General features: G+C 46.0%; 1 protein-coding gene across 3 annotated transcripts in view; it reads left to right on the top strand.

Moving 5' to 3' along the window:
- The window catches only part of ARIH2 (ariadne RBR E3 ubiquitin protein ligase 2), a 203,708-nt gene that overhangs the window by 145,258 nt on the left and 43,897 nt on the right, over positions 1 to 14,553 (top strand). For all 3 annotated transcript variants that reach the window (XM_078661794.1, XM_078661795.1, XM_078661796.1), the window contains one exon: positions 9,809 to 9,960. In XM_078661794.1, the coding sequence (XP_078517920.1) occupies positions 9,809 to 9,960 (152 nt within the window). The remainder of the gene's footprint in view (positions 1 to 9,808; positions 9,961 to 14,553) is intronic.

The following is a 14,553-nucleotide window of genomic DNA, read 5'->3' on the forward strand; positions in this document are numbered from 1 at the left end:
GGCATTTTAAGCCAGATGCTATTGTAACAGAGGACGTGGAATTAACCAAGACAGCCTTTCTGAGCAGGAGGCATGCAGATCGGGATGCAGAAGATGTACGGAAACAGAGTGTTCGGGCATACCTATTGCTCAAATCAACACCACTGTCTGAACCATATCTTATGGGGTAATTTGCGTCTCATGAAAAATGTATTTTAACTAGGTTCCGGATGAATCTCTTTCATCTCCTACTAGCAAGACCTAAGGGGGCTTCTAGAGGTCAAGTACTAGCTTCCGGTGGCTGTGACGGAAAGTCTCCTCAGGATTTGCTGCACTTTGTTTTTTTTTGTTTTTTTTTGCAAAATGTATGAAGTCCCCAGGAGGCATTTTTTAGTTCCTATTTTAACCTCTACCGCGTTTTCCCGCTGTGCGCTGGAATTTTAAAAATGCGCTGTTTATGACAAAGCCAGCTCGTCATCCGCGTAGCGCAGGTAACGCCCATGACGAGCTGGCTTTGTCATTAGCGCTGAAGGGGTTAAAGAAATTGAATTTTAATCGGGTTAGACCTGCACTAATGTATCTCAAACTGCTGAAGGATGATTGCATTATTTTTATTGTAGGGTTTTTACGGCAACAATGAAATCTAGGTACTTTGTGGACATGTAGCGTCTTTTTTATCTAGACATGTTTTTAAATGATTCTTTGTGTGGTAACGGAGTCTGTTTTTTCATTTGTTACGATTTGTCTGTCTGTATTGTATCTGTGTAACTTTTATGGTTTTATTAACAAAAATCGAATAAAGTTTTCTGACTGACAATGGGGAATAATAAATGGGCACCACAGGTGGAAGCCTATAGTGTCAATTCATGAAAACATAACATGGAACCCTAGGAATAGAATTAGAAAATGACTAGTGGACGTCTCTGGGCATACCATGTGCAGTCAGGTGACCCACTTACGAATATCAAACAGATCTACAATAGTGGGCCTATAGGTCAACCAAAGTGTCTAAGACTTAGCCGTTGATTATCCAGTATTGGGGTATCTTTCATAGATTCACATGCCTGAATCATTCCCCGTCGTCGAGGCGGGAGTCCCACGGTAAATAAAAAAGCAGTGCCAAAAGCACTTTGCAGTAGTAGGCCCTAGAAAAAAGGCCTGAGGCCTATATTATAGTAGCCTATCTACCTCCTTATGCTAAAAGACCCAAAGTCTTTGCTCCAACCAATCAGCTCACAGCACCCTCTAGAACCTTCCCTGCAGAGCCAGCTCTCCTCAGATTTTCACCGCACGTCGTGTGGAAGGGAGTCTCCCTGAGTCTTGACTCAGTTTTTTCTTCAGAGCTTCAAGATGTCTGACAAGAAGGCCTTGTTCAGACCCTGCAGAACATGTGAGAAGAAGAGGGTCCATGTGGATGACTTACACAAGGACTGCATTTATTGCCTGTATCCCAAGCATGAGGCAAAGACCTGTAAGATCTGTGTTACCTTCCCTGCCAAGACCTTAAGGGATAGGGAGGCCAGAGTCCTTTTGTGGCTTAAATCCTCTTCCAAGGATGATGATGACAGAGCCTCTACCTCTAGCAAGAGGGCGAGGTCTCATGAGGATAAGATAAGTGAGGGGAGAAAGCATGTTAAGGCCTCCCACTCTACTTCAGGCTCTTCACAGAGATCTAAACATTCTGTCTCTGGAGCTTCAGCCACCAACGATCCGGCAAAGAAAACAGTGAGTAAGACTTCTACTGTCTCCTCTCCAGTTACCACTGTCTCCACTTCAACCTCTTCTTCTATGGATATGATATCCACTACGTCTATCACTACACCTATTGTGTCTACTAAAATCAGTATCGTGACAAAAAGAACTCTCGTAGACGAATCGTCGACGAAGACGCCGTCATCATCAAAAAACTCGTCATCTAAGAAGAGCCCGTCGACGAAGTCGGCGACGCCGCCGTCGACGACTGCCTCGTCGACGAAGAAAGCATCAACGTCTATCCCGTCGACGACGAGCCCGTCATTGGTTGCCTCGTCGACGACCGTCCCGTCGACGGTGGCTCCATCGACGACGAGTCCATCAACGATTGTCCCGTCGACGTCCAGCCCGTCGACGACAGCCCCGTCGACGGCAAGCCTATCGTCGACGATGCCCTCGTCGTCGATCTCGTCGACGATAAATCCGTCGACGACGACATCTTTTCAACAAATGGATGCGCCTTGGTCTCCGGGGTCATCAAGGTCGATGGAACCAGCTTTATTAAGACCTGCCACTGGGAATCAGGCCTTTTGTACGCCAATAGCGACAAAAAACTTTCAACTAGTGTCTTTTAAGAGGCAACAAGGTTCATACATATCTCCACTTATGCCTTCTCATCTTCTGGAAACCTATGCGGACGATGAAGAAGATGACTATGAGGATGATGATGATGAGGGTGCTTTTGGTGTGGCACGTCATCCATCCGAGCTTGTCATCAAGTGCCAAGATGATGATGAGGAGGATTCATACGCTGAGCACTATTACCAAGGGGATATCATAGTGCCTCATTCATTGGATCATCAGAGAAGGCCTAGAGTCCCGGAAGTCACTCAGTTGCCGCCTAATTTGATACAGGATTTACAGGCTATGCTGGCGGATTACAAACAGCGTTTTCCTCCGCAAGTACCTCAATCTGACACGGTAGCTCCTCCTCGGCAACAGCCACCGGCTTCTCCAATTGTGGACACTACGCAACCGGTCTTGCCTCCACAACCTCTGGATTCATCATCAGAAGAGGAGGTAGAAGATGGAGAGTTGCCTAACATTCCTTCATCGGACCCATGGGATGAATATGTTATACCCATGCCGTCCCCTCCGACTCCACAACCTTCAGATTCACCGCCTGAAGATGTAGGTGGTTTTCACAACCTGATGCAGAGGGCATCAACCAGGTTTAAGCTCCCTGTTACAGTGGAGCAAACGGAGTGTTTTCTCCATGACTTTAAAGAGGAAACAAGGAAGATATCTAGAGCCATTCCCATAATTGAGTTTATTTGGAAGGAAGGCATAAAGATAATGGAAAACCCTGCATCTGTGCCTGCTGTGTTACCTAGAATAGAAAAGAAATATCGTGCCCCGCTTTCTAGTCCGGCGTGTCTTATTGGCCATCCACGCCCGGATTCGGTAATCTCTCAAGCGGCGCAGCAAAGGTCAAAGAACCCAGCTACCCCTATTTCTACTCCACCAGATAAAGAGGGACGAAGATTAGACCTTATTGGGAAGAAGTTCTCCACTATGGCTGCAGCATCCATCAGGATAGCAAATTCAATGGCGATTATTGGACGCTACGATCGCCAAATGTGGTCGGAGATGGCTAGATTCATAGAGCTATTGCCAGAGGACTCAAGGCAAGAAGCCAGGAAAGTTTTAATGGAAGGAGAGCGGGCAGCGGAAGAATCCATCGACTGCGCTCTAGATATGGCGAATACGAACTTCAGGCAGTTGGCTGGAGCAGCCGTCCTGAGACGTCAAGGGTGGTTAAAAGCCACTACGTTTCGTCCGGAGGTTCAGTTGAAAATTCTGGACATGGCTTATGACGGAAAGTCTCTCTTTGGAAAACATGTCGATGAGGCTCTCCAGACGATTAAAACTGACACGGATACCGCAAAGTCGCTAGGATCCTTACAATATAAAAGAGGTGCGTTCAGAGGAGCTAGAGGACGAGGTTATTCTTCCAGGGGAAGTTATTACCAACAAGGCAGACAGTATCAACCACAATACCGTCAAAACTACCAGTCTGCTTACAGACAATCTGGATCGGCTGGTTTCTCTCGTCAAGGAGGAAGAAGGCGCGCAAACAACCAAGGACGAGACAATCACAAGAAACAGTGAGAGCAATTGGGCGCCACCTCCAACCCCTTACCTTCCCGTGGGCGCGAAAATATCTGCTTTTCAACAACAATGGCAGAATATAACATCGGATCGGTGGGTGTTAGACTTGATCCAACATGGTCACACCCTAGAGTTCATCACCAAACCTCCACCAACTCCGCCCAGGGGCCCCCCTCCCCCTAGTCTTCACCTATTGTTCAAGGAGGTTCAAGCTATGCTACTCAAGAACGCAGTAGAGAAGGTTCCAATCCATCAGAGAGGGACGGGTTTCTATTCCCGTTTTTTCCTCATAAAAAAGAAAACCGGGGAATGGCGACCGATCCTAGACCTGCGCAATCTGAACAAATATCTCAAGAAGCAGGGATTTCGAATGGTCACCCTCTCGGACATTCTCAGTTGCCTCAACGAGGGAGATTACATGGCCTCCTTGGACATGGAAGACGCATACTTCCACATCCCAATCCACCCAAACCATCGGAAGTACCTCCGTTTCACTGTGGCAGGCGCCCATTATCAATTCAAAGTTCTCCCATTCGGCCTCAAGTCGGCCCCAAGGATTTTCACGAAGTGCCTGGCCCCGGTGGCAGCAGCTCTTCGGGCAGCAAAAGTGCAGGTCTTCCCGTATTTGGACGACTGGCTAGTCAAAGGTCCATCAGAAGCCAAAGTGAGAGCCGACATTACGGCATGCTGCAATCTCTTCGCATCGCTAGGCCTCACAATCAACAAAACCAAGTCTCATATGCATCCGGAACAAAGCCTGTTGTTCCTAGGAGCTTGCCTAGATACGGTGGAATGCAAGGCATCCTTGTCTCGAGAGAGACAACTCCGTCTGCAGGCGTTAGCCAGAAAGCTGGCAAGAAGAAAGTCACTTTCAGTTCGCCTATATGCATCACTTCTGGGGATGTGTTCTTCAGCCATCAACCTCATTCCATTGGTGCGTCTAAAGATGCGACCGCTGCAAGAGGAGCTAAACTGTCAATGGCATCAAGCGACAGGTTCATTCGAGGACACCATCACAGTCACCAACAGGATGGTACACGCACTCCAATGGTGGTCTCAGATCAGCAATCTGGAGCAGGGGCTTCCATTCTTGCAGAATCCTCCGGATTTTATTCTTACAACGGATGCGTCCATGGAGGGTTGGGGTGGTCACCTCCAGGAACTGCAAGTGCAGGGACGATGGTCTCAGCAAGACAAGAGATGCCACATCAACAGCCTAGAGCTGAAAGCCATTTGTCTGTCTCTTCAAGCGTTCCTCCCCAGGATAGTGGAATCCTCGGTCTTAGTCAGAACGGACAACACCACAAGCATGTTTTATATCAACAAGCAGGGTGGAACGAGATCGGCAACACTATCCAAACAAGCCCAAGAGCTATGGAGGTGGTTAACAGTTCACAACATAACCCTCAAAGTGGAGCATGTCAGAGGCCTCTACAACACCTTGGCAGACAAACTGAGCAGAACTTTGTCAGAGTGCCACGAGTGGGAACTGGACAACGGCCAGTTGAACTATGTGTTTCAGAGATGGGGCAAACCCAGGTTGGACCTATTTGCGACCCAACAGAACAAGAAATGCCGGTACTACGCCAGCAGGTATCCTCAACAGGGGTCAAGGGGGAATGCCCTTTCGATGCGATGGTCAGGGACATATGCATACGCTTTCCCTCCGATCCCTCTGATTCCACGAGTGGTGCGCAAAATGAAAGTGGAGAGTTGTCGCCTTCTCCTCATTGCTCCCAAGTGGCCTCGCCAGTATTGGTTTCAGGAACTCATGCTACTTTCTCAGGAGCCACCGATCAAGCTGCGGGTAGTTCCGAAGCTACTATCACGCAACGAGGGTCAGGTACTTCACCCAGATCCTCAATCACTGAAATTGCACGCATGGCTCCTAACTTCTTAGAATTTGAGCATCTTCAAATTCCTCAGGAATGCCGGGACATTCTAGAGAAGGCAAGAGCCCAGAGTACATTAAAGACTTATCGTCTCAAGTGGAAGCGTTTTTGCGCATGGTGCATCTCTAGTGCTTTGCACCCTATAGAGGCACCGGCAGAAAAGATATTGCCCTATTTATTACACTTAGCGCAATCTGGCCTTTCTTTTTCATCAATAAAGGTCCACTCAGCGGCTTTATCCAGGTACAGAAAGAGGACCAATGCTCAGTCACTCTGCTCTTCATCGCTAATCAAGCAATTTATGAGAGGTCTGTTCCGGGCTTATCCACCAGTCAAGCCCTCACCACCGGAATGGGAGCTCAACACGGTTCTATCACAACTGATGAAACATCCGTTCGAGCCTATCCATAGAGCCGACCTCAAGTTCTTAACATGGAAGGTTGCTTTATTATTGGCGCTAACTTCCGCAAGAAGAGTGGGAGAAATTCAAGCTTTCACTATAAAGGAGCCCTTTTTGCATTTCTCCCAGGACTATGTCACTTTACGAACAAATCCAACATTCATACCGAAAGTGCCTTCCCAGTTTCATTTAAATGAACCTGTAAAGCTGAAAGTTTTCTTTCCAAACCCGTCAACCCCGGCTGAAAAGACATTGCATTCTTTAGACATCAAGAGATGCTTAAAATTCTATCTTCAGAGAACCAAAACTTTGAGAAGATCAGATCAATTGTTTGTGGCTTATGGTCAAAATACTTTGGGGAAAGCGGTCACTAAAGCCACAATTTCCAGATGGATCGCATCCGCGATTCAATTCTGCCACGTCAAGGCTAATCGACCATTGACTAGGTCTGTTCGATCTCACTCTACAAGAGCTGTAGCAGCGTCTGCGGCTTTATTTGCAGGAGTGACACTTGAGAACATTTGCCGTGCTGCGACATGGAAGAATGTCCACACGTTTACAAGACACTACTGCCTACAATCAGCAAATCAGGATGATGCGGCAGTAGGTCAAGCTGTTTTACGTCACCTGTTTCCATAAGGAGTATGTTCAGGTACTGATGTTCACTTATTTCATTTAAAGTATATGCTTTTATTAGATTGTATTTATATATATATGAAAGCATTTAACATGTTGTGTTTTTGTTGTATGATGCCTAAGATTTCTTTCCAGAAAGAAAATGAGTAATGTCAATGTTGAACTTGAACGTGATGTAGTAATGGTTCAATCTCTAAGCGTTTGTTGGTTGTTGACGATACACTCATGGGGGTGCACTGCAATAAGTCTCCCACCATCCGCAACCGACTTTGCCTGGCTTACTGCTTGCTATTCTGATTCAGGCATGTGAATCTATGAAAGATACCCCAATACTGGATAAGAAAACAAGTTACTTACCTGTAACTTCAGTTATCCAGTATTGGTATCTTTCATAGATTCACATGCAACCCACCCTCCTCCCCGGAGAGTCAGTTCTCTTAGTTTGGGATACTTGTTCCCACTTGTGCTACGAAAATCTGAGGAGAGCTGGCTCTGCAGGGAAGGTTCTAGAGGGTGCTGTGAGCTGATTGGTTGGAGCAAAGACTTTGGGTCTTTTAGCATAAGGAGGTAGATAGGCTACTATAATATAGGCCTCAGGCCTTTTTTCTAGGGCCTACTACTGCAAAGTGCTTTTGGCACTGCTTTTTTATTTACCGTGGGACTCCCGCCTCGACGACGGGGAATGATTCAGGCATGTGAATCTATGAAAGATACCAATACTGGATAACTGAAGTTACAGGTAAGTAACTTGTTTTCTTTATTAAATATACTGCACAGTAGTTTCCCAATGCTGTAAACCATTGAACAACAAAGACACTGCCCTATGAATATTAAACACCCTAGAATTCACCACAAGAGATCAGACGAGGAGCAGCTAAGGGGTGCCCATTAAATGATTAAACAGACGCCATACTAGTGATTACATGGAGTCCTCCAATTTTTTGGGAGGGTGCAGACCTGTGACCATTAGACTCCTACGTAATAATAGCCTACAGGCTCAAGCCGAAGACAGCTAATGCATAGCCCTAAGAATATAAAATGTTCACTGTACTAGTGACCCTATGACAGTCAACCCATGCATGGTTGGGCTCAGCCATGGAAATATTATTTGATGCCCAACTAGTGGGTCTAAGGTTTCAAATTGGTGGAAGCAAATCCTCCTTTGAGGTCCATCTTCTGGCTCCTGCTGAGAGAATGTTTTGGATAAAGAAAGGAACATAGAAATAGAGGAAGGGGTGAGGGGTGAAAGGACAGGAATTCTGGCCAATTGCACATCCGGTCGCTAACCTGTACAGATAGCAAGGTTACTTGATCGGCTGGTTCCATGTCCGCAAAACACCATTTGTGGTCTTTGTTATTACATCATTGATTTCAGGTAAGCTAGTCCAATTGGATTCATTAAAATGAACCAGAAGCAAGACTCCCAGGATACACTATTATGTTAGATCCAAACCCAATACTGAAAAAGTTTTGTTTCTTTGACATGGAGCTATCTGGTTTCCCTGCACAGAAAGTTGCCCTTATTTCTCCTCCCTGTAACTGGGCGCCCAAGTAGGGTGGGATAAAAATTGATAATGGCCAATGATCAGGTCACTCTTTAAGGGCCAGTCTGACTCTTCCTGCTGTAGAATTGTTTGGTTTAGGGAGGCAAATGGAGCAAAAGAAAGCAAAATGGCACAGAAAAGAAATAGCAACAGATAAAGTAAACATAGTTTCTGGATCATAAACTACACCTATGCCAAGCGTGAAAAAGTACTTATAATTGTCACTCCGATTGTCGGACATGTCTTAAAAAACACAGTTATTTGTGAGGTAACATGGATACTGGGGCTTGGTATTAGATGGCAAAATGCATTCTGTAGGAATCAGGGAAATATAAAAACGTCATTTCACTCCATTCTCTCAAGTGGAAAAAATATGGTTCTGGAGTTTTCCTCAATCCGCCCACATTTGTGGTTTTGATGACTTTATGAAAAATGGGCGGAGGGGATATTTAGTAGACATTCAGATGGCTTCTGCGCCTGCTCTAATGCATTAAATCACCAGATTGTTTCTTGTGGGGTTTCTGGTATTTTTCTTTTTTTTTCCGGAGGTTGTTCATTCAGTTGAACCCTTGCATTTTCTTAGAGAAACTGTACAACACCTCATCCAGCCGCTTCTTAGCAACAGCTTTCCTGTTGCTCATGCAGTGCACAAAAGATGTGCACAGGTATCTTTGCTGTTTAGTTTTTTTTTTTTAAGGTTCGAAAATTGATTTCATTCTGCAAGCCACATTTCCATATGTACTCTGGCTGCCCTCAAGCCTGTTTACAGTTGGGCCATAGTAACCGCACCATTTCCCATTTTGCAGACTGACACAGATCTATGAATGCCTGGTTACAAAAATGACTTTACCTAAAAGGCTCCATATTGGAGATTCTGTCTTAAGGGGTTCTTTCTTCACCTCCTTTTAATTTTTGGTCAATTTCTTGCTATCCTCTGCTTGTATTTGCTACTAAGTTCAAGCGCTTCAGTGTAACCTTTTCATTAAATCTCGCTATGACACCCCACGCCTTTAAAGCTGCTGTTTAGACTATGTTCACATGACAGCCTAACTGAAGGGGAAGCATAAAATGTGCAGTTTTTCACACAAGGCTGTAGGGCCTCACTGTATATCTATATATGAAACGTTTGTAGGTTCCTACTGGCCCTTCTTAACTAGTACCCTTGCTTTTATGTTCTCACCTTTCAAAATTTTCTTCCGTCCCTGCCTTCACAAGCCCTTTGATTAAGCACTGTATAGTTTTGGTAACTTTTATGTATGCAACCCTAACCAGAGAAAGACACTCTGTTAGTAGCCTTTGCTTTGATGCAGAGGAGCATTTCCCAAATGGCTGGCATGGGTCTCTTGGTTGTGTATAACCATCAGAAGGTTTATAAATACCCAAGCACGTCCTCCCTTCCTTTTGACGTCTGTGAAATCTTTTTCAGAAATTCTGACTTGTCACAAGTTTATAAAGTATTAGGCAACTGACGGTCTATATTTTGTTTATCCTAGATTTCTGTTGGATGTGTCTGGGAGACTGGAAGACCCATGGCAGCGAGTACTATGAGTGCAGTCGGTACAAAGAAAACCCTGACATTGTAAACCAGAGCCAGCAGGCCCAGGCTAGAGAAGCCCTCAAGAAGTACTTGTTTTACTTTGAAAGGGTGAGAATCACTGGTCCATGTACTACTTGACTGGAGGTTTGGATATTGTAACTATGTGTGTGGAGACAATTGCATTTTATGGCTCATGTTTGGATAATGTCACCATATCTACTCTTACTCAAGCTTTTGTGTATTTCCATTCATCTCGCTATCAGGAAAATATGTTCCTGTTTGTCTCTATCAAAAGGGAAACCATTTATTTTCTGGCAAAACATTGTGTTTTCACTTTACCCTATCAGATTAATGGACCATAAATCTCCATTCCAACTGGATTTTGAAGAGTATGCATTCAACAGAAGGTGAAGGCAAGGGCAGTAGTCTTAACATAAAGAGACTCCCACACCACACAGCCAGTTTGTTTTTACGCTTTAGGAAAATGTTATAACTTATTATATACATTTGTAAAATAGGATTTATTCCATCCTCGTAATGTTGCGTTAGATTACAGTGCGTTTCTCTTCTCTGCTGGTGCTTTACTCTTTATTTTCACAAGTGGTTTCTAGAGGTATGTATGTAATTTATAAGTCTCTACATTTGATATACGTGTTCAAATTATGGCACATTTTCTTTCTTTATGTGTATGCGAATGGGTGTTGGGTTTCATGGCAATTTGCTTAAATGACCTACTTTTACTGCTAAGTCACTCAGAATTTGATAGGTAAGGTCTGACTGGATAAAATGTTTTTTCTCTGGACCATGCATGTGGTCAGGCGAGATTTGAATGCTCAGTGGACTAATGCAGTCCCTGTAGAGTCCCTATAGAGTGCAGTGTGCAACCGATAATCCTGATGAACCCAGTCGGCTTTTCCTCCTTCAGAGTTCGATGGAACAAATTCCAAAGAGTTGGGTAATAGTTATCTCCTATTATCAGCAACTAGAGAATGAGACAAATAGTAACGTGGTGTATAACTAAACTTTTACATTGTATTGTTGCTGGAAATATATAACACTTCATGTTACTGACAAGGTGCTGAAACTTATTTGAGATGGCTAGCCCACTACGCTGTGGCAGTGTGTGGATGGAAGGATCTGTCTGATGTGACTTATGATACGAAAAAATAGAGAGGTCCCCTGAGGCAGGGATACTCGGGCAGGAGAGCAGGGGAAATCAGCAACACGAAAATCAATACTGCCCTGCCTGGAGGCTACTTAGGTTGGCGGTGAAAAACTCTCCTATAAATTGCTAAAAAGGAATAACACATGAGCCAAACGAAAAAACTACGATCACTGGGCGTGCAGATAAAATAGATATTGATATTCAATCACATAATATACATTTATAGATCACAATAACTCAACAAACAAGATATACAGTCTTATTTTTGTGAGTATCAAAACAATCTAAACTAAATAGTGTATAGTCACTATATGATAAATAAAGCAATTAATGAAAACCACGCCAAGACACACAAGAATATATTACTATATCCGATCCCACACTTCTATACATACGACATTCATGCCACAGACTGTTTACATATTCTAAAAACAGCAACAAAGAATTCTGGGAGGACCATCCCTCTAACATATCCAAGGAACTGCCTAGGATATAATGTCTGCTTAAGATTGATTAGTCTCAGTATTTTTATATCAGGGAGAGTATTTGCACAGTAATGTATTATCACAATACATTTTTATCAGTATCCAAAGTAAATACAATTCAGAATAGCGATACATTTATCAATACTAAAGACATTTTATATAGTGAATCTGTTTGTTGGTGATCTCCACAACATGCGCCGACGCGTGCTTCGGTAATGACCTATAGATGAGGTTGCACCTTCTTCAGGGCGCTGAACACATGGGAGGATTGGGGAGTCTTGGTGTCCAACAGTGAACCACTTTTGTTCATATGTACGAAGTTCAGGGTCAAGGAGTATAAGCAAGTGCCTTCTACACACTTTGCTTTACTTTGGCTGCTTCTCCGTCCGTCCCACGCTGCCGGCCATTTTGCTGCTGATGTTGTTGTTGTCTCGCCCTGCCTGAGTCTCCGCCCCGCTCCCGCCTTCACAGCTGACCCTCCCTCCCACTGAGACTATCAGGCCCGCGCCGTGAAGATAGCGCTGTGACCGTCCTGCTTACAACAGACACGGCCGCTCCTCCACGCTGCTCCCCGACCTGCCTCCTCTAACAGACTGGTATCGTTGCTCTCCCCAGCTGCCTACACTCACCGCCATTATCGCTTAATTGCGCACAGCGCTGCATTTAATATAACTATCTCGCACTGTAGAAGCGCTTTATTTTGATAAAACCGCCGCGAGTAATTTAAAACATCCCGCTCTGAAGAACCACATTGCTGCACGCATCGCCGCATTTTGTGTAAAGCACCTCGCACTGCAAGACCAATTTGATTGCCAAGATCGCTGTTATTAATTTGGTCCACTTACACTGCAGGATCGTTTTCTCTGTACTTGTTTGTTCAGTGTGCCTCACAGCGCAGAACCACCTCTCCTACTAAGTGGCTGCTGATATTATTGTGCCATCGCTTTGTGTTGCCTTGACTGACTTAATTTAAGTGCCTTCTACACACTTTGCTTTACTTTGGCTGCTTCTCCGTCCGTCCCACGCTGCCGGCCATTTTGCTGCTGATGTTGTTGTTGTCTCGCCCTGCCTGAGTCTCCGCCCCGCTCCCGCCTTCACAGCTGACCCTCCCTCGCCCCTCCCCTTCCACTATCCACATATGACAGATGGATTTACGCGCAGCGTCCACGCGCTGCGGCCGCGCCGAAGGTGCGCCAAAGGTAAGCCCGTCTACGCCCGTCCGCGCCTGGACCGCACCCAGCGCCAGACCCCCTGGTCCCCGCCGCTCCCAACCCTCTAGAGTCACATACGATGCCGCTACTCTCCTCGCCCTCAACCCCGGACGCACCCCACTCTGCTGCCAAGCTACCCCAGGACGTACCCACGGCCCATTCTCCTGCCTCTCCTGTAAGTTCAACTGCGTCAGGACCCTCACCAAACCCACTTCCTCCACACACAGCTCCGAACCCAACGACTTGAAATGCATCCTACTGAACACCCGCTCGGTCCACAGACACGCAACCGAACTCTGGGACCTAATCGACTCTACATCTCCTGACATCGCCTTCCTCACTGAAACATGGATGAATACATCTTCGGCCCCCGACATCGCCATAGCCATACCGGACACATACAAGATCATTCGAAAAGACCGCACCATTAACAAAACTGGAGGAGGCATAGCCATCGTCCATAGAAACACCATCAAAATTACAACCAGCTCTGACGACAATCTTGCAACCGCCGAACACCTCCACTTCCAGATCCACACCGACCCCAGGACCACACTCAGAGGAACCCTCATTTACAGGCCCCCAGGCACCCGATCTCAATTTAGTGACGACATCACTGACTTCATCAGCCCGCACGCCCTCGCATCCGAGAACTACATTCTCCTAGGAGACCTCAACTACCACCTTGACAACATTCTCGACAACAATACCACCACCCTTCTGGACAACCTGTCCAATCTCGGACTCAAACAACTTGTCGACACCCCCACTCACACAGCCGGACACACACTCGACCCTATATTCACCTCCAGCAAGCACATCTCCTTCGATCACACTACAGCTCTCCACTGGACGGATCACAGCTGCGTTCACTTCAGCTACAAAACAACCCTGACCCACAACCGCCCACAACCCATTGCCCGAAGAAAATGGAAAAAAATCACCACCGACCAACTCCTCACATCACTCAGCCAAAACACTCCCACCCTAACAACGGACCCAGACCAAGCGGCCACAAACCTCAGGCAATGGATCACCAACAGTGCGGACGAACTAGCACCCCTGAAAAAACACCAGTTGAAATCATTCAGCAAAGGGGCTCCCTGGTTCAATGACGACCTTAAAAAGTCCAAGAAGACATGCCGCACCCTGGAGAAGAATTGGAGAAAAGAACCAACCTCAGACAACATGGCCTCCCTCAAGACAGCCACCCGCAAACACCACCAACTGATTCGATCAGCCAAGAAATCAGCATTTAAGGAACGTCTCGACAACAACTCTCATAACAGCAAGGAACTCTTCAATATCGTCAAAGAATTCACCAACCCTCCCGCAGCATCCAACGACATCACTAACTCCCAAGACCTCTGCGATGCGCTATCCTCCTTCTTCTACAACAAAATCGCCGACATCCACAACAGCTTCACGAATACTCCCAATGACCAACTCACCCCACCCCCTTCTGTTCCCACCCCTCCAACTAACTACCTCAAGTCCTGGAACCCAATCACCATTGAAGATACCATTCGCCTCATGAACTCAATCCACTCTGGCTCACCCTCGGACCCCTGTCCCCACTACATCTTCAACAAAGCTGACTCCATCATCGCCCCCCAACTCCGCGATGTCATCAACTGCTCCTTCAACTCCGCCTCCTTTCCAGAAATATGGAAACACGCCGAACTCAGCGCCCTTCTGAAAAAACCAACAGCAGACCCCTCAGAACTGAAAAACTACCGACCCATTTCCCTCCTCCCTTTCCCGGCCAAAGTCATCGAGAAAGCCGTCAACAGCCAACTCGCAGCCTTCCTCGAATCCAACAACTCCCTGGATCCCTCAC

Source organism: Lissotriton helveticus, chromosome 9 (assembly GCF_964261635.1).
Source record: "Lissotriton helveticus chromosome 9, aLisHel1.1, whole genome shotgun sequence".
NCBI lineage: Eukaryota > Metazoa > Chordata > Amphibia > Caudata > Salamandridae > Lissotriton > Lissotriton helveticus.